Below are 23,233 nucleotides of genomic sequence, written 5' to 3'. Positions count from 1 at the left end.
AGACCAAAAGGAGTACCCAAACCAGAAGTAGCTGTCTCTTCGTCCACAGGAACCGTCAGATACCCTTCAGACAAAACAATTTTGAAAAAGTACTGGCCTCCCGATATTTTTGGCAACAGCTCCTCCTGGCAGAGGAGAGAGTACATACACACAGTCAACTGTGCATTGACAGTAGTACTGAGGTTGCCACAGAGAAGAAGTTTCCCTGACGGTTTCCGAACTACAACCAGCAGAGACGACCATTCACCAGCCATAACACATTGCACCACTCCTAGAGATTAAAGTCTGTCCAATTCTGCACGATGAAAATGCCGAGCCATGGATTTCGAAGAAATATGAGGAGAAAAATTTGTAGCACACCCTTTACCCGAAAACCCACACAGTGTTTCCAATTGAGAATACAGTAACTGATCGACACAAGATGAACAGCATTGCTGATGGGAAATCTAAATGCCTGAAATGCATTCGTCCCGACAAGTTCTCAATAACGGCATCAACAACCACCACAGTGTAACGAACCACGGACTTGTAAGAGGCAGATGCCATAAATTGTCCCAACAGCACAATGTACTGTTTGTTATAACTGACCAGCTTCCACGACCAGTGTCAACAGCTGCGAGGCTATAGGTTTGAGAATTCAATAACTTCTCTGTAGCACCTTTGTCTACCTGTAGCCGTGGCACTTAGCAAAAAACACTTAACTCCATAAACAATTTGGGAGAAGTTATGAGCACTTGACTCATACAGTTTACGTCCATGACCATATCCTGAGCAAACTTGAGCGAACGACATTTGGAGGCGATGTGGACTTTCTACTTGCAAGCATTATGAGTGGCCAAGCACTTAGAGTATGCCGTACGTTCATGCTGAACAAGACAGAAAGGACAAGATGGAAACAAAAAATGCTGTGGTGATCGTGGCTGCTTGGGCAGCCCTTGCTCTGCTCGGCGCTAGGTGCACATGTTTACTGCCACTGTCACCTCCTTGTGTCGTCTTAGTGGATACCTCGGCCACCTAGGCCCACACTTTAGGTTTAATCACCCTTCCCAAGAAACTTCAAAAGATTGTTCTGTTTGCAAAACTTCTGCCAGTGTGGTGCTTTCAAAGAGTGAAGCCTTCTGGCACAGCTTCATGGGTTTGTGTGTGTGTGTGTGTGTGTGTGTGTGTGTGTGTGTGTGTGTGTGTGTGTGTGTGTGTGTGTGTGTGTGTCATCGTTAGTGTAAGTTAGTTTAAGATAGAATAAATAGTGGGTTAGCTTAGGGACCGATGACCTCAGCAGTTTGATCCTATAAGACCTTACCACAAATTTCCAAATTTCCTTCTGGAGCTAAAGAGGTAATTGTTTCATGCACCGTAGAGTCTGCATAAGAGTCAGTATGGGCATCAACAGTGAACTGACACTTATGGCTAAAGCTGCGAAGTTTGGCTGCCCAGGCCCTGTATGACTGGTTTGGTTTCTTGTGGCATCAATACAACTCTACTCGTGCCGTATGACATTCATTTGGTTACAATGGTATTTAGACAATAAACTGCACATATGAACAAAAGTACGAGCTGCAGGTTCCCGTAATGGCACAAGTTGACACAGTAAGTGATACATCTCAGATGGAATCCATGAGAGCAAATAAGACTTTGCACAAATTTGAGTCTGTCACATTGAAAGCCAAAAAATGCTGAGATTTTTTCCGTGATGTTCCAGTCCTTGGGTGAATCATCATATGGAGGAAAAGTGGATAGATAGACTGGTGGAGTAATGCCATGTCTGTTAATGGAAACCGATAAAGTGATCACTGCCGAAGCAAGCTGTTCAATCATGGCCAGTAGCAGAGCATGCATAATGAGTAAACCTGTTGAAACAACACTTAAAGACTGCACACAAAGAAACCATTCCAAACTCATTGCCAGTTGTGTAGTAACCAAATAATACATGAAACTAATCAAAGTACTACGAATATGGCTTTATTCATAAGCCTCTGAACAATAACGGAAATAAGTCTCTCGTGACTCCACATATAAGCGATACACAGAAGACTGATGTCAGCTGTACAAACTAAAAGAACGGTGTGGGAGTGAGTCAGAACTGCTCTGTATATATATATATATATATATATATATATATATATATATATATATATATATAGGTGCAAGTCCCCAGTAGGCGGTGTGCCAGAGACTCTGCCATGTGCAAGCTTCTTACAGGTGGTTGCGAGTGGTTGGCCCACACTGATACAGTTGGTCTTTGATTTAAGTACACAGGTGTGGCAACACTACACTCGATGCACTCACACTCACACGTACAGGTAGTGGGATACAGCAGTTACTTCTTCCTGAGTTAAGAATGTGTAAACATGTCTATAGGCTGAAATGCTTTTTATTTTTAACTCGAATGGGATGTGCGGGATATCCTTTTCCATACATTATGTCTCATAATCTAGTCCTCTTCAGCTCATCAAAAGCATTTTTTTTTAAATTCTTTATGTGCAAAATGTGTTTATAAATTGTAACCTTGACATTTTCTATGATAGAGTTTACAGTAAAATGTTATCTATAGTGGATCAGTTTTATTGAACCCATCTTCCTGACTTCATCTAGCTTCCCCCAGGGGCTCAGCATTCACTTGCTGAGTACGGGCTTGGCGACCCCGGGGTCCTGAGCTGGGGACTGGTCTGCGCCGCCAGTCTCCTCTCACCGTAACCCCCGGACATGCTTCAGCGACCACCGTACGGCGCGACGGTGAAATGTTGTGTGCTGCGGGGAATGGTAATCTTGGCTTGACCGCCTGGATAGCGAGGAAGGCCAAACTCTATAAAAAAACCCTCAATCTTTCGGTGTGCTCCGCGCCTAGAAGATGCGTGGCTGTTGGGGTGGAACAGTCGCAAGCGGGCAACCTCTGGGGCACCTGCCGCACCCCAGTTGTATAAGGCTTACTCAGGCACGCGGGGCTCTGTCTGAGCGGACCTTTAGTTCCCTAGCTGCTCGTGGGACCGCAATGGACCCTTCGACCTCTACATTTTCCCCTACCAGTGGCTTGGGTGGGCCGCTGGTAGGAAAACACACCCCATCGAAGAAGCGGCTACGCGCTGCGAGTCCTCCAGCGCCTGGTGTTGCTAGAGGTTTAACAGAATGTAGTAACGGAGCACATGCTGATAATTAGAATGTGTTTTTGATTATTAAAAGGAAGGAAGGTAGCTTTGAGAGGGTTTCTCCCTTTTACATCCACAAGGGTCTTGAGGGAATTGCAGGAACACTGAAATCTGTAAAGCGACTGCGCAATGGGACTATGTTAGTTGAGACTTCTAGTTCCCGTCAAGTCGCTGCCCTTCGGAAAGCAACCTGTCTAGGAGAGTACGCTATCGAGAGCGAGCTCCACTACACTTTGAATTAGAGTAAGGGTGTTGTGACGTGTAGGGACTTGGTGGATATCCCCATAGACGAATTAAAATCTGAGTGAGCTGACGAAGGTATTGTTGACGTGCAGCATATTATGAAACGAGTCGATGGGGACCTCGTGAAATCTGACTCGTTTATTCGCACGTTCAGTTGCTCGAGACTCCCAGAGCATGTTAAAGCGGGGTTCTTACGTTTGCCAGTACGGCCATATTTCGCCAACCCAATGCGCTGTTTTAAATGTCAGCGCTTTTGGCATACTACTTTGGGGTGCAATGGGATAGCCACTTGTGGTAAATGTGGTCAGCCTGCCCATGACGGAGCCGATTGTTCATCGCCTGTGAAGTGCGTGAATTGCTCTGGGAGTCACCCTGTCTGAAGCCGGATCTGCACCATCTATCTCGAAGAACGGAAGGTACAGGAGATTAAAACATCTAAGCGCATCCCCTATGGTGAGGCCAAGAAGCTCTTTAAGGCCATGCAACCTCCTGTGTTTTCAACATCTTTCGCTTCCGCTCTCAAAAAACCGGTACAACTGGCCACTGTTGCTACGCAAACGGAGGTTGCTAGTGTTAGCACTAATACCTGCGCTTGCCAGTGCACTTGTGCTGCAGCGGTTGTTTTGCAATCTGCGGCTCTCCCCGCTACATCAGAAAAGGCCGTGGTTGCTGACATGGAGGTACTTCCTGCCTCTCCCCATATGGCTCCTTCTGCCCAGGCGAGTAAACCTCCAACTGTTGACAAGGCTCTGCATTCCAAGCCCCCCAAGACAAAGCCTCAGAAGGTGAAGGTTCTGCCACCTGAGGAGACTAGTCAGCGTCGGTCCGATGACGAGGCCATCGTACTGTCTGACATCTCCCGTGGGTCGTCATCGGAGCTTATGGACATTGATGTCGTCCGGGGGCGATCTTCTCGCCCCAGGAATAAATCTCCGGCCAGTACGGTCTCTCCTCCAAAGCACAGAGGCAGGGTGAAAGTTCAGCCACCCTGATCACTGGCTCCCATATTACAGTGGAACCTGAATGGGTTCAGGACGCATGTGGCCGAATTACAACTCCTTATACGAGAGTGCCCCTTGTGCTTATGTCTCCAAGAGACACATTTTCGGGCCACTGATGCTCCTTCTTTACGGGGCTATACCGTATATCGAAAAGATGATCTGACGGGGGAAAGGGCAAAGCGTGGTGTTGCGGTTTTTGTCCGTGACATGCACCCCTCATCTGAGCTCCCTCTCGTCACCGACTTGCAAGCAGTTGCAGTTGGCATTCTTGTGGGTCGGAGGCTCACAGTCTGTTCAGTTTATTTACCACCTCCGGATGCGATAGACTCTGAGGCTCTCACGGACCTTATTAGCCAACTCCTCCGCCCATTTCTTCTTCTGGGGGACTTCAACGCTCATAATGTCTTATGGGGCTCTCCGACTACTTGCCCCAGGGGTCGCATTCTGGAAAGCCTCATGATGTCTGAAGAACTATGCCTCCTCAACTCTGGTGCTCCCACTCGTTTTTGTACTGCTTCCGGGTCGTCATCGGCTATTGACCTTTCCTTTTGCTCTTCAGCACTCGCGGATTCTTCTCTGTGGGAGGCTGCAGCTGACCTCCATTCTAGTGACCACTTCCCCCTTTGGATTCGCCTCCTGGATGAGGCTGTGGCATTACCAGTGCCGCCCCGGTGGCACCTCTGCAGAGCTGACTGGACACTTTTCAGCCAACTGGCTGTTTTGGAACACCGTGCCAGCGTCCACGAGTGGGTAGACCATTTTACAGCCGTGATCTCCCATGCTGCTGAATTGTCAATCCCACGGCCAACCGGTCATCCCAAGAGGCGTCCTGTCCCTTGGTGGACCACTGAGTGCCGCTCAGCCATCCGAGCCCGCCGTGCAGCTCTGCGCCGCTTCAAGTGCCGTCCCTCAGCTGACAATCTTGCGGCCTTTCGGGTGGAAAGGGCCAGAGCGCGGCGAGTGATTAAAGAGAGCAAACGACGGTCATGGCAATCGTTCTTGAACTCCATCTCTCGCTCCACTAGTTCTACGAAAGTATGGGAAGCCATCAGGAGGATTTCCGGGAAACTTAACCAGCTACCTGTCACGGCATTGCTGCATCAGGGATATCTCCTCACGGCGCCGAGAGACATTGCCCAGACACTGGCCATGCATTTTGCGGACTCCACCGCCACTATTAACTGTGATCCAGATTTCTGACGCTACCGCACTGCCATCGAAAGGGGTCACTTGGACTTCCGGTCTCTAAATTCTGAACCCTATAACTGCCCCTTCACAATGTGGGAACTGGATTCTGCACTGTCTGTGGCTCATGATACTGCGCCTGGTCATGATCAAATCCGGTACAGCATGCTGCGGCACTTGTTGCTGCTATCCAAGGAAGTTCTACTGAACTGTTTCAATATGATATGGTTATCCAGCACGTACCCTGACTCGTGGAGGGAGGCAATTTTGATTCCCCTCCTCAAACCAGGGAAGGACCGAACGCATCACAGTAGTTATCGGAGTATTGCTTTGACGAGCTGTGTTGGGAAGACGTTGGAACTCATGGTCAACCGCCGCCTGGTTTGGCTGCTCGAGACCAGGCAGCTCCTTAGCCCCTCTCAGTGTGGCTTTCGGAGATGTCGTTCCACTATAGACAACTTGACCCTGCTTGAGGCCGCCATTCAGCAGGCCTTCCTACGTAGCCAGCATTGTCTAGGGGTCTTCTTTGACATTAATAAGGCGTATGACACTACTTGGCGCCGCCTTATCCTCAATCAACTCCATGAGTGGGGCTTTCGTGGCCGTTTCCCCATCTTCATTCGGTCCTTTCTTTCTCACCGCCTCTTTCGGTATCGGGTTGGTAATGTGCTATCTGATTTGTACGTGCAGGAGAATGGTGTTCCTCAGGGCAGCGTTTTAAGTGTCACCCTCTTTGCCGTCGCTATTAACAGTATCACGTCCACTATCCGGAGTCCTGCCCAATGCTCCTTGTTTGTGGACGATTTTGCTGTTTTCTGTTCTTCCTCCAGTCTTGTCACTGCTAGTCGGCAGTTGCAGCTTACGATAAAGCGCTTAGAGGCATGGACTGCAAAGACGGGTTTTACCTTTTCTGCAGACAAATCTGTGTGTTCATTTTAATCGTTCTCGGCGTCTTTTTACCTCCCCTGGATTGCGTCTGAGGGACACCGTTCTTCCTTTTAGAGACACTGTGAGGTTCCTGGGCCTCACTTTTGATTCCAAGTTGTCGTGGTTCCTCACCTTAAAGACCTCAAGGTGCGGGCCCTGAAGGCACTGAATATTTTGAAGTGTCTGAGCCATCGGTCCTGGGGAGCAGATCGGGCGCGTCTGCTGCAGTTTTATAGGGCTTTCGTCCGATCGCGTCTTGACTATGCTTGCACCGTGTATGGGTCAGCAAGGCCTTCGTATCTGAAGATCCTTGACGCAGTACACCATGAGGGTATCAGGCTGGCCACTGGTGCCTTCCGTACCAGTCCCATCCCCAGCCTGTGTGCTCAGGCAGGGGAACCGCCGCTCGCCATCCGGCGGAAACTCCTCATGGTGCGACGGGTGTGTTATTTCCTTGCCTGTCCTACCTCCCCTGCGTACCCTACCGTTGCCCGACCGCCTATGGAACGTCTCTTTTCCAGTCGTCCCAGGGCAACGAGACCATTTGGGATTCGTGCCAAGCATTTCCTTGAGTCCCTTGGTGTGGAGCGTGAGGCCCCCCAACGACAAGGTTTTACTCGCCTGCCTCTCTGGTTGCTCCAGAAGCCCAGCATCCTTCTAGACTTGTCGGAGAACCGGAGGAACTGCACTCCGGCGTTTGTTTTTATCTCCTTATTTTACGATATTTTAAACCAGCATCCGGACCATGTACCTGTATTCACAGATGGCTCTAAACAGGGGGACTCTGTTGGTTGTGCTGTTGTTTTCCCTGATCGAGTCGTCAAGTTACGGCTTCCTGCGGCGTTTACCATCCTCGATGCCGAATTGTTTGCAATCTTGCGGGCATTGGAGCAGATGAGATGTGTTCCCAGTCTTAAGTTCCTCATCTGTTCTGACTCCCTGAGTGCCCTTCAGACCATGCAACACTTGATCCCCAGCGGATACGGTCGTCCAGAACATCCATGATGCCCTACTCCACCTGCAACGGCAGGGGAAGGAGGTTTCTTTCTGCTGGGTGCCGGGGCACGTGGGTATTAGGGGAAACGAACTGGCGGATGTGGCTGCCAAAGATGCATGTTCCCTCCCTCACGTTGTTGAATGTGCCGTCCCCCTCCATGCTGTAACCTCCCTTTTGCGTTTTCGTGTTATGCATCAATGGGAAGAGGAGTGGCTGGCAGTTTCTGACAATAAGCTGCGTCTGGTAAAGGCCACTACGCGACCATGGCGTACGTCCTACCAGTCATACAGGCGGGATGAGGTTATCCTCACTCGCCTCCGCATCGGGCACAGTCCCTTAACGCATGGTTTTTTACTCCGGCGGGAGGACCCACCAATCTGCAGTGCTTGTGGCGTCCAGATTACTGTCCGCCACATTTTACTTGACTGTCTTTTATTCTCTGACCAGAGGGCGGTGGTTTCCTTGCCACCGGATTTGCCCTCTATTTTGCAAGACGACGCAGCGACTGTGGTTAAGGTCTTACGGTTTTGTGTCCTGTCCAATCTGTTGCCTCTGATCTTAGGGAGAGGGTTTTAATGTGCTGCTGGGTGACTGGCTCACCCAGGTTTTAGGTAACAGGTCCGCCAGTCACGATTATCTCCTTGTTTCCCTTCGATTTCTGTTCTCTTTTCCTTGTGTTTCCTTTCCTTTTTTAGTGTGTTTCCTCTCCTCTTGTTTTGCCTCTGTATGTGAGCATTTGGAACTGCGTCAGGCCTGTGTCTTTTAGCCGTTCTCCTTGTTCAGTGTCCGTCTTCGTCCCTTCACCGCATGTGTTCCTGTTTCTATGCGTTTGGGCGCTGATGACCACGCTGTTTAGCGCCCGTAAACCTCAAATACACACACCTTCATCTAGCTTTACCATTGGTAATGTCACTACTCTGTTGTTTATTATATTTCAATACATTTTATAGGCAGGATAAACAAAGCAGTCCTTCGATAATTTTCACGTTTTCGTCTGTCGCCATTTTTAAAAAAGAAATAACCTCGGCTATTTGTCATAGATGGAATATTACATTGGTCTGCTTAATATACATGGTGTCCCATTTATCTTGAGCACCCCAAATAACTGTTTGCCCAGATCCAAATTACAAAATGTTTCAAGTAAATGTTCTTTAGCCATCTGGGGGACATCAATCAGCATGATTGCCTTCATTGCAGCTTTGTTCTTTTTACAAAGATAAGACTTCTTTAAATGGTACCCGGTATTTTTTATTTGGTAATTCATTTCCTGTCCTAAAGACCTATTTGAAAATGTATCACTGTGTACATTCACTAAAACACAAAGTTGTTAATTACATAACACAACATTGACATTGAGCAGAGGATCACAAACTCGTCCACTTGCTGGAGTTGTCAGTAAAGAAATGAAAACCAAGTGAAAACATAACACAAAATTGACTTTGATTCGCCTGTACCATTGCCCAGGAGTAGTACATTCAAAGGTGGTCAAAGTGGTGACCCTGGACACCGATACACTGGTGTACTCATTGATGAAAGAATTATTTACTGCTTCCAGTGTTGCCTGCTGAAGAGAACTACATGCAAGCATGATATGTTCCTGCATGTCCTCTGGAGTAGTTGGAATATTGTGATAGACAATGTCTTTAATGCATCCCCAAAGAAAAAGGTCCAGAGGATTTAAATCAGGAACCTATTAGGGCAAGTAACTGTTCCTCCTCGACAAATCCATCTGGCAGGATACCTTCAGTTCATAACACGGCATGCATGCAAGGCATTATGTGCTGGACATCCATCATGTTCACACCACATAAGCATTTTGGTTCTTAGTGGCACTTCATCCAGAAGAGGAGGAAGAATTCGTCTGAGGAAGCTGGCATATGCTGTGCCGTTTAGACTACCATTGATCAAATAAGGGACAATAATTGTAGTTCCAAGCATCCCACACCAGACGTTAACTCCATTGACGCAGATGTTCCACCTGTGTAAGCAAAAAAAAAAAAAAAAAAAAAAAAAAAAAAAAAAAAAAAAAAAAAAAGTTCAAATGGCTCTGAGCACTATGGGACTTAACATCTATGGCCATCAGTCCCCTAGAACTTAGAACTACTTAAACCTAACTAACCTAAGGACATCACACAACACCCAGCCATCACGAGGCAGAGAAAATCTTTGACCCCGCTGGGAATCGAACCTGGGAACCCGGGCGTGGGTAGCGAGAGCGCTACCGCACGACCACGAGACGCGGGCCCACCTGTCAGAGCCATCGTGGGTTGTCGCTGGACCTATAATACATGTTCCTTGTATTTACCTGCCCTTTGTTTAAGAAGGAACATTCATCAGTGAATAGAACTTTGGAGAAGTAGTTCAAGTTGGCAAGGATTTGCTGCTGTGCCCACTTGCCCACTGACAGAACAGTACATGATTCTGGAAATCATTTCCATGCAATTCTTGATGTAGGTGTACATGGTGAGGATGGAACTGGTGACATGTAAGGATACAATGTACACTGGTTTTAAGAATGCCTATCTCATGTACAAGATGTTGTGTGCTCACATGTGGATTCATAGCAATGGAAGCAAGAACAGTAACTTCGGCAGCTTCATCTGGTGCAACTGCTATGATGATTGCGTTGCTATGGGTTGACATTGATGGAATGATGGGTGTGCAATCTACTTACATTTACATTTGTCCTCTGACAGTGTCAGCACATGGATGTGTTCCATTATCCCAAGTACCTGCATTAAGCACTGGGAACGTCAACGTCAGTGTTGTTTTGTAATTAATAATGTTGTGTTTCAGTGAATGGTACACTGTGATACATTTTTGAATAGGTCTGTAGGAGAGGAAATGAATTACCAAATAAAAAATACAGGGTGCCATTTAAAAAAATCATACCACTGTTCATAATGTTGTAAAAAACAAAGCTACAATGAAGGCAATCATGCTGATTGATGTCCCTCAGATTGATAAAGGACATTTTCTTCAAACATTTTGTAATTTGCATCTGGACAAACAGTTATTTAGGGTGGTCAAGATAATGGGACACCCTGTATGTATGAGGCAAAGTATGTGATAGGATGATAGTTGCACTTTTGGTGCATTTGTCACTAGTGATTTTGTCTCTTTTGGGCAAGTAGGAGGCTTACCTTCTGTTTCACACTTTATAGGAAATGCAATTGCTCTACACGCTTTCTGTGTTCCAATATTTGTCTTAGAAGTATTGTTTACCCTTTATTGTACCGGTGTGTCCCTGTCCCTTGTAATAATTTCTCATATAACATACTATTGATTCCATGTATGAATTACCTCCACCCTCCCCCCCTCCTCCCCCCCCCCCCTCCACACCACCCTGTGAAGCATGGGCCATGCTGAGCTGGGGTGGCTTGCGTCCATCAACAATATAGCAATACAGAGGGCTGTACCTTAGAGGCAACCATAATTGAGGGTTACCTGTCAAGAGGCCAGACTAATTTGTAGTTCCTGAAGAGGGTAAGGAGTCTTTTGATTAATTACAAGTGTAACAGTCTGGATGATTGGCTGATCTGGTCTTGTAACATTAATTAAAATGGCCTTACTATCTTGGTACTGTGAAAGGCTAAAAGCAAAGGGAAACTACATTGTTGTATATGGTGAGGACATGCAGCTCTACTGTGTCATTAAATGATGATGGCATCCTCTTGGGTAAAGTATTTTGTAGGTGAAATAATCCCCCAGTCAGATCTCTGGGCAGGGTTACTCAGGGGGATGTCAACATCTATAGAAACAAAACTGTCATTCTATGGGTTATATTGTGGAATGTTAGATTCCTTAGTTGGGTGGGTAGGTTAAAAAATTTAAATAGGTAAATGGATAGGCTGAACTTAGATGTAGTGAAAATTACCAAAGTGCTGTGACAGGAAGAACAGGACTTCTGCTCACATTAGTACAGGGAAGGGGACAAGGTGGAAAAATAGTAGAATATGGACTGGGGGAAAGGAATGAAAGAAGAAGTCATCTGGTAGAATTTTGCACAGAGCATAATTTAATCATTGTTAACTCTTGTTTTAAGACATGAAAGAAAGTTGTATACATGGAAGAGAATGGAAGAGACCTGGGGACACTGGAAGGTTCCAGAATGATTATAAGATGATGGCACAGAGATATTGAAACCACATTTTAAACTGTAAGCTGTTTCCAGGGGTACTCACTTTGAGCATAATTTGTTGGATGTAACCTGCAAATTAAAACTGAAGATATTGTGAAAAGGTAAGAATTTAAGGAGATGGGACTGGGATAAACTGAAAAAAAGAAAAAAAACAGACGTTGTTGAGGGTTTCAGAGGGAGAACTAGGCACTGTTGGGCTGGAACAGAAGAAAGAAATACAATAGAAGACGAATGAGTTGCTGTGATTAGGCAGCAGAGAATCACATGGGTAAAAAGAGAAGGCCTAGCAGAAATATTTGGACACCAAAGGAGAATTTAACTTATGAGAGGTGAAAATATAAAAATGCAAGAACTCAAAGAAATTAAAAAACATGGCAAAATTATTTTCCTAGACAGTCTATATAAAGGTGTGTGATGCTCTGATAATGATCTTATGTAGTATACAACCTGTACAATGCATGAAGTAGATGTCTTGCAAGTGTAAAGATTCCCATCCATCCCAGTTTTTCCGAATATCTCCTATTTTTGAACAAACTGTTAATTTGTCCCAGATCACATTCAGTATTCAATGAAATATCCTGGATTTTCTTCTTGTGAAGTGTTTTTTTTTTATTATTGCACTTTATAATAAGTCCTTATAGGTTGTTTGTTTCAGTATGCTGGACACTTGTCCCTGGTGTTACTTCAGTCATTGTGTCAATTTGGGGAAGCTGAAATTTGAAAAACTAAGCTTTGTCAATCTTGATTTCAATACATAATTCTGATTTTACATGCTTTTGTGTTCATTTACCACAGCAGTATTGCTGTTTCTGTGCAATACATCATACTGTTATATTATACTGCAGTTTAACACATACTTGCATACAGCACTAACTGTATCGATTTTTGCGAACACTATTGTAACATTTCCTGCAGTTTTTATGGGGGGACATAAGTGCAAAGTAAACATGAAGTTAGTGCAAGTCCCTGATCATAAAAGGCAGATTGAAAATGTTGAATATACAGTTTGTGATGCAAAATTTAGTGCTGGACGTGGAGGATGAACTGACATTGCAACTTATGTGACATAAAACAAACATGATCCTCATTAAAATACATCATTGAGACTTAAAATTAATAACTAACTACCACTGAAGTCAGTTACAGAATTTGAAAATCAAGTTGTCAGGCTAGGAGCTACATTTGCATACCACTCATAAGACTGAAGCATTTCTCAATCAGAAGCTTTCATGCTCTCAAACTAAAACATAACTGTTTATTGTGAATGTAGTTACACCATTTGTTATAGAACAAATAATCAATAGTTTTAAAGAAGCACAATTTATTTAAGGCATTTATTTTTCAGTCCTGTTCATTTATTCTGTTTTTTTATTGGTATAAAATTATTGGTCTCATAGTTCATGCCATGAGCCTTCTCCAACAGCTTATATTCAGAACATGTAATATTTGTGTTGATACTGAAGTTTAACGCTGAGTAATGACACCAATCTCTTATTTTGCCAAAATAAATAAGTAGTAGGCCTATGGCAGTATGGCTCAAAATTGATTCATTTTTATTAATTTCACTCACTTGCTCTGGATTTTTTGTGCAGTATTTTGGAAATACCACAATTTTGCTTAAAAATAATTTGAGCATCCTATTCCTAGATAAGTATTAGTTCAAGATGTCATTTTTCTTTAGTTTTAATGTATAAAATAGATAGCACACAATTCTTTAGTTTTTGGGATTGCCTATGTATCAACTTTCCCAATTATCTGCCTGCCTGAAGCACTTTATCTGATGGAACACAAAATGTGGCTTTAAAGAGCCAACTTTGAGTGTTTTTGATAGAGTGAAACAAGAAAAATTATTGTTTTGGTGTATATTGTGACCTTGCCAAAACCTGTGGATGTGTGGTCCAAAAAGGCCTACAGTACTTGATAAGCTAAAGTGTTGTTGCATTAATGCTTTGGCGGAATCTTACCTTTGTAAAAGAAAGCAGTGGGTCCGACTGGCAGATTGTGTCACAGACACAGAATGGGGGAGCAGAACACATAGGATGGCACGGTGATCAAAACTGAGTTCATACATGTTCTTAATCTCCTTATACGATTGCCCAATAACTTTAAAGGGTGATTCAAAAACTGTAATATTTGCTGATCACACAAGCATATCAACCAATGGCTCAAACTGAATCCTAGCACCTACAGCTCAGATGATGGTTGAGCAGATCCACGGGTGGTTCACAACTAGAAGATTAAATCTTAATCTAACAAAGACCCACATTGTGTGATTTCAATGAAGCAGTAATGGCCTTACATGTAGAAGACAGTAATAGCGACACTCTACATGAAAGAAAGTGTGTAAAATTCCTTGACACACAGATAAACAAATGGAGGACCTCAGTTCCACATTATTGACCATTAGTAGCATCTATCATTGTGTTGAGTGGTAACAATATTGTGTAAAATAGCTAATCATACATCTTGTGGAAACCTTTTTTTAAGAATATTTGAATTCTTGCATTCACTTTCCAACACATTTACATTTCAACTTTTTTTGTTGCTGACTGAAATTTGATCTACACAAGTGCAATAAAAAACATCAAAACAGTTTTCATGTAGACATTACATTCCTGTCTAGTGTTTGACTTGTACAAAAGGTATTCAACAAGTTTCCATCTAAAATAAACCAAGAAATTGGGAATTCCAAACATTTCAAAAAAATTGAAAATCAATCTCATTGGCCACTCATTCTAAAAAAATTGTCATAATATCTAGAATAAATGATTGGAAATTTCTGCTAGATAATGGCACATACAGTGTTTTTTTGTAATGTTGTGCAGTGTTACTCGTGGGTTTCTAGTTGCTACTCCTCACTAGTGTATCCCTTTCAATACAAACAATTACAATGCAGTAATAAGTTCCACCAGAGTGATGACAATGTACAGCTAATAACTTTAAGCATGGCTCGTTATTATCAATAGGGGGAGGCCATACATTGTTGCTCTATAGCACAACAACATACATAATTATATTTATATCAAAGTCTTATACTAGCAATGGGACATTAGCAAATAAGTTAATAAAAGTTGTACTGAGGATGGATCTGTTCTTTGAAATCACTTAGGATAGTAAAATAAAACAGATTTATTTTAACTCTGAAATAAATCTCATTTATTCTTCAGAAAAATACAATGTATGCAAGTGGTGGCCACATACAAATAATTCATTGAATAACTGTTCAGTGTCTATCAGCAGGTAAAATTTTGAATTGCGTTGTACATACACAGCATTTACACTCAGCAGCATGCAGTAAATAATAAAGTAAATCAGTGCAATCAACTCTCAAAAACCAGATTCATCCCTCAACATTCACTAGCATAAGTTTTATCATCTCCAGCGAATCTAAATTTTATAGTCATTAATGTTAATCCAACAAAATTAGTTCAAGTTCATCACAATATAAATCTGTTAAACCACAAATCTTTACTAGTTCACAATGGCACACAATAGCAACTTAAGTTGCTGAAGTGAGATCTCATCACTAACTTGCCCAGATTGAAATCAGAGTCCCGAGATTCATAAGTTATCACACATGACCAAGCTTATTCTAAGTCCTCTACACAAAAGTAACATTCGAGGCATAAACACTGCCCATAACTTAATTCCAGATAAAAACACCTCACCAAAACTCCGTGCATAAGATGACTGATGAAAGCCCACAAGCTTTGCCTTGCATGGTTAAAAAAAGGTTCAGTCAGATGACCTCTCCTTGATTTAGTGCAGATGCTTTCATCCTGACCACCATTCATAATATTCACAATAATTTTGTAATACTTATCATAAAACATATAGAAATTTTTGTGGTTGTTTTGCAACCTCTTAGTAAACTCACTTATGTGTTACTTCAACAATTTTAAACAAATCTCAGACATACTGCTGCTTCCAGCCCTCAAGTCAAAATGCTAACTTGAACTATTGCATAAATCACAAATACAATTAAATGTACATTGAAAGTTATTGGAATATTAAAGAAAGAAACTAATGCTGATAAGATCATTTGTGCCTCTGTGGAGGATTCCATAGTTACGGCACTATTTATATAAACAAACTAAATTGTTTATGACATTTTTGTATATTTGTTTAATTGGAAAAGTAATCTGTTCATTGTATTGTTGGCATTATTCTATTTCATCTAGTGTATCATAAGTGTCACTTTTGTAATGGGTTCAGTTGTTACAATTTATTAAAGACAATAATTGTTATAATATTAATAATTTTTAATTATTAAAGCTTCAGGTACGGATTTATGTTCAGTGAGCTCTTCCCATTATCATGGTCCCAAAGCTGCCATTGTCTTTTCTCTAGCATGTTCGTAACATATTTTACACATTTTCACTAAAATTATGTTATTGTGATATCCCAAGTCACTGGCCTGTCCACCTTAGCTCATCCTGTGACCATGTCAACTGAACAGATTTCTCTTTCAGCCCGGGAAAACCCTGATGACTGCTGTCCCGAGTGGCTAGCTAGCAGCCTTTACTAGCACTCACAGTCCATCTGACAGCTGGCCGCCCCAACAGACATTCACGCTGTCCCACAGCCAACCTGTTAGATTCAGTCTGTCCTTCAGCAGTCAAACCAGCTGCTTGTAACATTACAGCTGACATTGCAGTTAACAGTTTATAATGTACTGTAAACTGGGCTCATTATTTACATATTTAGGAAGCTAAATAAGTATTAATCTACAAATAGCAGTTATTTAATGCAACTGAGGAAGTAACAGCTTTTTTGAATGTAGCAGCTATGTTTCTAATTTAGTTGATTGTTTAGATGGTATAAGCATGAAAAATATCAAGCACTAATGATAGTTAAGGTAGGTAAAGTTCCACATTCTAGCCCTAAATGAGCCAGTTGCAGCCAACCATCCACTGTCTCATCCTCTACCATTCGTGTCACGGGATGTACTGTGGAGGGACATGTGGACAACACACCATTCTCCCAGTCTTTGTCAGGTTTCTTGACCTTGGAAACTCTACTGTTCATTCAAGTAACTCCTCAATTGGCTTCACAAGGCAGACTGCACCCCATTCCAGGAAAAATCCCTGGTAATACTAGGAATTGAACACGGGTTCTCTGCATGACAGTCATCTACTTTGACCTTTGAGCTACCAAGACTGACAGTAAGCAGTATAATGATAGATTATTGTTAATATGGTATACAGATTAGATTTCAACAATTTTTTTGTCTTTTGTAATGTGTAAATGGACTTGTCCACATCCCTGAAGGTTCTCCTTCTTTTTGTGTACAGGACCCGAGGGGTATTCATTGTGGAGACAGCAGAAACACCACCTTTCGCATTGGGAAACCAGCCGGCAACAACTACGACAACAGTGGCACCAGAGACAGCGGCTGACACTGACTATGTGGCACAATCCTAGCACTGTGACACCATCCTGCATGTGAGGACTTAATCTGATAAGACATTATGTTCCACCAGCAGATATGCTATCTCGGTCTTCTTGTGACGGTGAGATGTGGCAAGCTAACAGAAATGGAAGTAGCATCACTGTGACTGGTATGCTTACACATCAACACATCCAATAGAGGGAAAGCACTTTTCTCTTTTACCATGTCATAAAGGTTTATTTCTTCTAATGTCTGATAATTTCCATCCTCACCTCTCACATCCTTACTTCTCCTTTTTAGTTTTCTACTATCTGTGCTCCCCCTACACATAAAATGCAGCAAAAAGGGATTGTCAGGACTAACAATACACAATAGCCAAATGAAACAACCTTACACTTATTATTTATAATTTGTAAATACGTGATCTTCTTTTTCATCCCCAGTGTTTGTCCCACAGTGTACAGAAGTCTGCCTTTTTTGCTCTCTGGCTCCAGTAGGCATAACCTTGAGCTTGGTCTTGGTGGAGACTCACTGGAGGATATCTAGCCAACATTGTCTTGGTATTCCCATAGGTCATTTACGATTGACTTTCAATGAAAACCAAAGACTTGCTATTGTTTCTTGATCTACTTGAAGAAAGCATCCATATCGTCATTGACATCTTTCTCCCATCTTCTTAACAACAGGTGCATTTGGTACTGACTGTGAATTCCATCTTTGGTCACACAATCATGAAGTGTCAATACACAGTCACCAGTAATTTTTGATAGATCTGTCATGTAATTCATTATGGAAATTAAAATGCATTTAAAGATCCAATATTTTATTCACCTGTAATTCCTTTATCTTTTTAGGTTGTCAGTCTTCTGAGTCCTGCCACAATCTCTTCTTCTGTGCCAGTCTCTTAATCTCAGCACCTGCACCAAACATCCTCAATTACACGTTGTATGTATTCCAGTCTCTGTCTTCCAGTAAACAATTTTTCCTTTATAGCTTCCTCTGGAATCATTCACATTATACTCTGATATCTTAATACATGCCCTGTCATCCTGATCCTAGTGTTTTCCATACATTCCTCTCTTTATCACTTCTGTGGAGAATCTCCTCATTTCTTATCCTAACAATCTACTCCATTTTCAGCATCCTTTCTTAACATCGTGTACCAAATGATTGGATTCTTTTCTATCCCAATTTTATTACACCCAATAATTCATTTCCATGCTTTATAATACCTCTGAGTGACACTCTCAGAAATTTCTTTCTTAAGTTAACACCTAGGTTTCATACCAGCAGACTTATTTTATGGAGAATGCTCTTTTTTCTTGTGCTCATTTGCTACTTAAATCCTCATTGCATTATTCATCATGTTTCCAAGGAGGCAAAGTTTCTTTACTTTGTCTACAGTGAGACATGTTCCATGCTGACTTACTCTCTCTCCCCCCTCCCGCTCTCTCTCTCTCTCTCTCTCTCTCTCTCTCTCTCTCTCTCTCTCTCTCTCTCTCTCTCACACACACACACACACACACACACACACACACACACACACACACTCTCTCTCTCTCTCTCTCTCTCTCTCACTCACTCACTAAGAACCTGTATGCCTCAGTAGACACTTGCATTACCTCAATATAGTCTCCATTAAGCTGCACACATTTGCGTCTCTGATATAGGTTCTCTGTAGGCCCTCCTAGGGGTATGTTGTACCCACCACAGGTCAGCTGCTAACTGTTCCTGGGAATTTGTGAAATGGTGTCTATTCTGAGGTTTCTTTGTGCCCCATTCTGGCCATTTCTTTTGAATTGCATGATGTGAACTCCAAAGGGTCTCACTGTGCATTCCAAAAGAAATGGCCAGGAAAATGGGTGAAGTGAATGCTCTTTCAGCACAATAACATTCATCCCCATATGACTGGAGCAATCATAGCTGTCGTTATTGACATGGGGTTCTAGGTGCTGCCACACTCTCCATATTCTCCTGACTTGTCCATTATGATTACCAACTATTCAGTGCTACAAAGAAACTCCTGCATGGACATCATATCACAGATGTTCAAAAGACTGAGCAGCTGTCTGACGGTGATGTGACAGACTCCAAAAACATGATTCGAAAATGTCCGACACATAAAGGTTTTTAATAAGCATAAAAATAGTGTAAATCAGTGTAAAATGCCCCTCATACATGGTCCCAAATTTCAATATAGTTTATCAGTGATTCAACATCTGCTGGCTCCCTGATACTTTCATCTTTTTGGTTTATTCTTGGTCCTTGTTCTTCTTACTTTAACTGCTCATTCCATTAAACATGCCTTGTAATCCTTCCTCACCTTAACATAGAATAAAAATGTTGTCAAAAAGTTTTATTATTGACATTCTTTCATCCTGAATTTTAATTCTACTTCTGAATCCTTATTTTATTTCCTTCATTGCTTCTTTTATATATAGAGTATGCAGCTGCACAGGAAGACTGTGTACCTGTCTTATGCCCTTTTTAATCTGAATGCTTCTCTCTTCGTCCCATATTAATATGCCATAACTGATTACAAAAACACCTAAGGAAAATATGAAGCATGTTTTAGGATTCCACTGACAAAGTTTTAAGTATGACAGCCTCCACACACAAGCTCATGAACCAATGGTTCATGAGTTATGTACATAAGGTGACTGTAAAGTTCTGAGAATGAATAATGAGAATTGTGTACGTATTATGTTTCATTAAAGACATATTCAGATAAAGTCAAAACAGGTGTTCAAAATGTTTTCTCAGAAACTCGTCACATAATTGTTACTTTTGCTGCAATCCTCTATCGAGGATAGCAGTATTCTGTTTCATGTCATCAAATACATGGCTGATTTGAGAAATCAATCAGCTATGGTGACAATAGGAGTAATGTAAACAACTGTTTTGGCAGCCACCAAAGAAATGAATCAAGATACAATAAATCAGGTGAAGACACTGACCAGGTAACAGATCCTGCTTGACTTTCCCATCGTTCCTAAGGTTTGCAGTTAGTTGTTCTCACACATCAGCAATGTAAATAGAGATAGCTGTGCAAAGAAAGTGGTATTATGACTAGCTGATTTGTAATTTTGGTGTGCAGAATCTTGTAGTAAGATTCTCCAATTAAATAAGGCTAAAAGAAGAACACTACCAAAAATCGTTATGAAAATCTTTGTTAGTGACAACAAACAGTAATTTACACATAGGATCTCATTCTACAACTTATAACCATTCTGTTAAAATAGCTGACTACTACAAATTATGCCTCTTCTGTGAATAATAGTATTGCTGGAAAGCCAACACCATTACTATTATTTTGATGAAAAAACAAATGCACAAATGCCACACCAGATTTGTAGTTGGATCATCCTAATGTGACACGATATAGGTTATACTCTTGAAGACCCTCTAAATGATCTATGCCCATAATTTTTTACAAAGTGATGAAGTGGCTAAGAGGTTGGACCCACATTTAGGAGGACATAGTTCAAGTCCAGAATGAGATTTTCACTCTGCAGCAGAGTGTGCACTGATATGAAACTTCCTGGAAGATTAAAGATTTAAACTGCGTGCCGGACCGAGACTTGAACTCAGTACCTTTGCCTTTTGCAGGCAGGTGCTCTACCATTGCAGGAGAGCTTCTGTGAAGTTTGGAAAGTAGGAGATGAGGTACTGGCGGAAGTGAAGCTGTGAGGTTGGGGCATGAGTCATGATTGGGTAGATCAGATGGTAGAGCACTTGCCCACAGAAGGCAAAGGTCACGAGTTTGAGTCTCGGTCTGGCATACAGTTTTAATCTGTCAGGAAGTTTCATGGTTCAAGTCACCACCCAGTCAGCCAGATTAAATTGTTTAAGGCAAATGTTGTGATTGTCCCTTTGAGATGTACACTGTTGATTTCCTTTCCTTTCAATGTCCTGTGTAAGCTTTTGCTCCAACTCTGACAACACGAAGATGGCTAAGATGTTAAATTCTAATCTTCCTTTATCAATGCACCAATTACTTATGCTACAGCATGCATACCAATTGGAACTGCATTGCTAAAGCTATCGATCAAAATCTAGTGTTATCACAGCATCCTTTCCACTGCCAAGATGCCTATGGTGAAGACTGTCAGTTTTGCAAAGGTGTTGAAACGTATAACAGTTGTGCTGCATTCAAGAAGCCAGTCCATGTACTTGCAACAAGAATATCTTCAATTACATATTATCTCATCATGATTCATTCCCATACAAGTGAGATAAAACAGTTCATAATCTAAGTGGACACAACCCCACAACCAAACAACTGGTAAGGCACAGTTGAAGTTTAGAAGCAGAACAACTCACTACAAGCTGGCTATGATTAGTTTTGTGCCATTATCAAGGCACTACACTCATGCTCATAACTTATAGGAAAGACGTTATGCTTGTTAATAAAAAAAGAAATTGTACACTTGTTAATACAAAAAAAATTGTACATGTTGCTGTATAGTTTAATAATGACATAATTGAAACTTTCACTACAAACTCCTACAATTTGTATTTAGCCTTAAATAGAAATAATTTTTTTTAAATAAAAAGAATGTATGATGGAAAATTTCATAAAACAAGATTATCTCAGTTATTTAAATCTTCCTTGTGTGCCATGTATAGAACAGCTGGTACCAAAATTAAATTTACGCCAACCAACACTTCATTGATAAGGGTTAATGGAATTATACAGAGTTCACACCTGTAATGAAAAACAAATCAATATTCATAAATGCAAGAGTGAAGTTATTATTTCTTGTAACTATCTCAGTTTTAGATACATAAACAGGAGGTTGGATTAGCAACAGAAATTTCAACCAGTGTATAACTTCTGAAGCATAGCTATGTAACATTGCACATGATCATTGATAATGGATAAATGATACCTAGCTTAAATTATGATCACATATATTTAAAAAGCTATGTTGTACAATATTGTAACACTAATAAATAAAATTTGTGGTTACAAATGTATTCTGTTCAATAAATTGAATAAGTGAGTTAGTTACCAGTATTTATTAAAAAGTAAATACTCACAATAAGAAAAATAGCTACTGAGGTAATAAATAACCCTAGTCTTTAATACATATCACATGTTAATTACAAAATAATCCTATTCCCAGAATGTTCCTAGATATGACTGACTGCAAGAGGAACACTGCCAACCATATCATTTTAATTTTCCTAGTGGAATCTTATGATCTACACAACCTTAGAAAGATCGCAGAAAATGACAGCTGAGTAATTTCTGTTGTTTAGAGTTACCATGACTTACTTCATGGGATCATATATTTCTTCCTCAGTAAAGGAGCTTTAAATGAAGCAAAACTGAGCAGCTACTAAAATATTATTCTCAGATAGGTGGTTCAATATTCTGTTGTAAGCCACATTCGCTGTCATCTTTAGAACTCTCCAGTTGGTAGATGGGTCTATAATTTGGGGCACTTGTTTAACTCTATTTTTATAAATGAGTGTTACTATGAAATTATTTGTTATTCAAGAAATTCAACTTGTCACATTGACTGGTTACATGACCTAGTGATTATGTGATTAGACAGAACTGGTCTTTGGTGCTGGTGTATGCAATGCCTGTCTAAGTATGTCTAATGAATATGCTTTTGATTATCCTTTATTGTCCTTGTACTTTCAAGTACCGTTAGGAAGAATTCATTGAATTTAGTAACAAATGATTTGAATTCAGTACTATCTAGTTGACTGCTACTGCCGTCAGTGAACTGAAGGGCACTTAGAATTATGAACTGATCTCTACAGTAAATTCCAAACAAGCAAAGAACATAGTGCAACAGCATTTTAGAATTTATTCCTAAATTCAGTTGTATTTTATGAAACAGATAACAAATGGTTATCTGGCCATGATTATCAAACAGCAGTGATACAGCACCCTCCACCAATAGAGTAAGAATTCGCATTGGCTTTGTTTAGGCCTTTGTTCGTTCTGCTTGGCCATATCCTGCTGTGCCATATATATCAAAGCTTCTGAATCTACAATGGGACATTTCATCACTTAAGCACCATCTAGGTTCTACAACACATTTCCTGCAGTTTCATCACCTCAACACTTTCTCTACTTGACAGTGCAGCATGTGGCTGCAGACTGAGGTTTTGCCTCTCCAGCGAGTGTACATCGACAGGTGCATTTTGAAAATGATAACAAGGAGAGCAAAGTAGCTATATTTC

At 41.5% G+C, this 23,233-nt stretch overlaps 1 protein-coding gene across 2 annotated transcripts in view; it reads left to right on the top strand.

The window, feature by feature from the left end:
- LOC126278149 (phospholipase A1-like) overlaps nt 1–22,039 on the top strand; it is a 228,078-nt gene extending 206,039 nt beyond the window's left edge. Inside the window, exon 8 of one of the 2 annotated variants that reach the window (XM_049978043.1) lies at nt 16,932–22,039. In XM_049978043.1, the coding sequence (XP_049834000.1) occupies nt 16,932–17,061 (130 nt within the window). In that variant the 3' untranslated portion in view covers nt 17,062–22,039. The remainder of the gene's footprint in view (nt 1–16,931) is intronic. The other variant, XM_049978044.1, reaches the window with a different exon arrangement.
- Nucleotides 22,040–23,233: the final 1,194 nt, after the last annotated feature.

The sequence above is a fragment of the Schistocerca gregaria genome, chromosome 6, assembly GCF_023897955.1.
Source record: "Schistocerca gregaria isolate iqSchGreg1 chromosome 6, iqSchGreg1.2, whole genome shotgun sequence".
In the NCBI taxonomy this organism is placed as follows: domain Eukaryota; kingdom Metazoa; phylum Arthropoda; class Insecta; order Orthoptera; family Acrididae; genus Schistocerca; species Schistocerca gregaria.
This window is presented reverse-complemented; position numbering and strand designations above follow the sequence as displayed.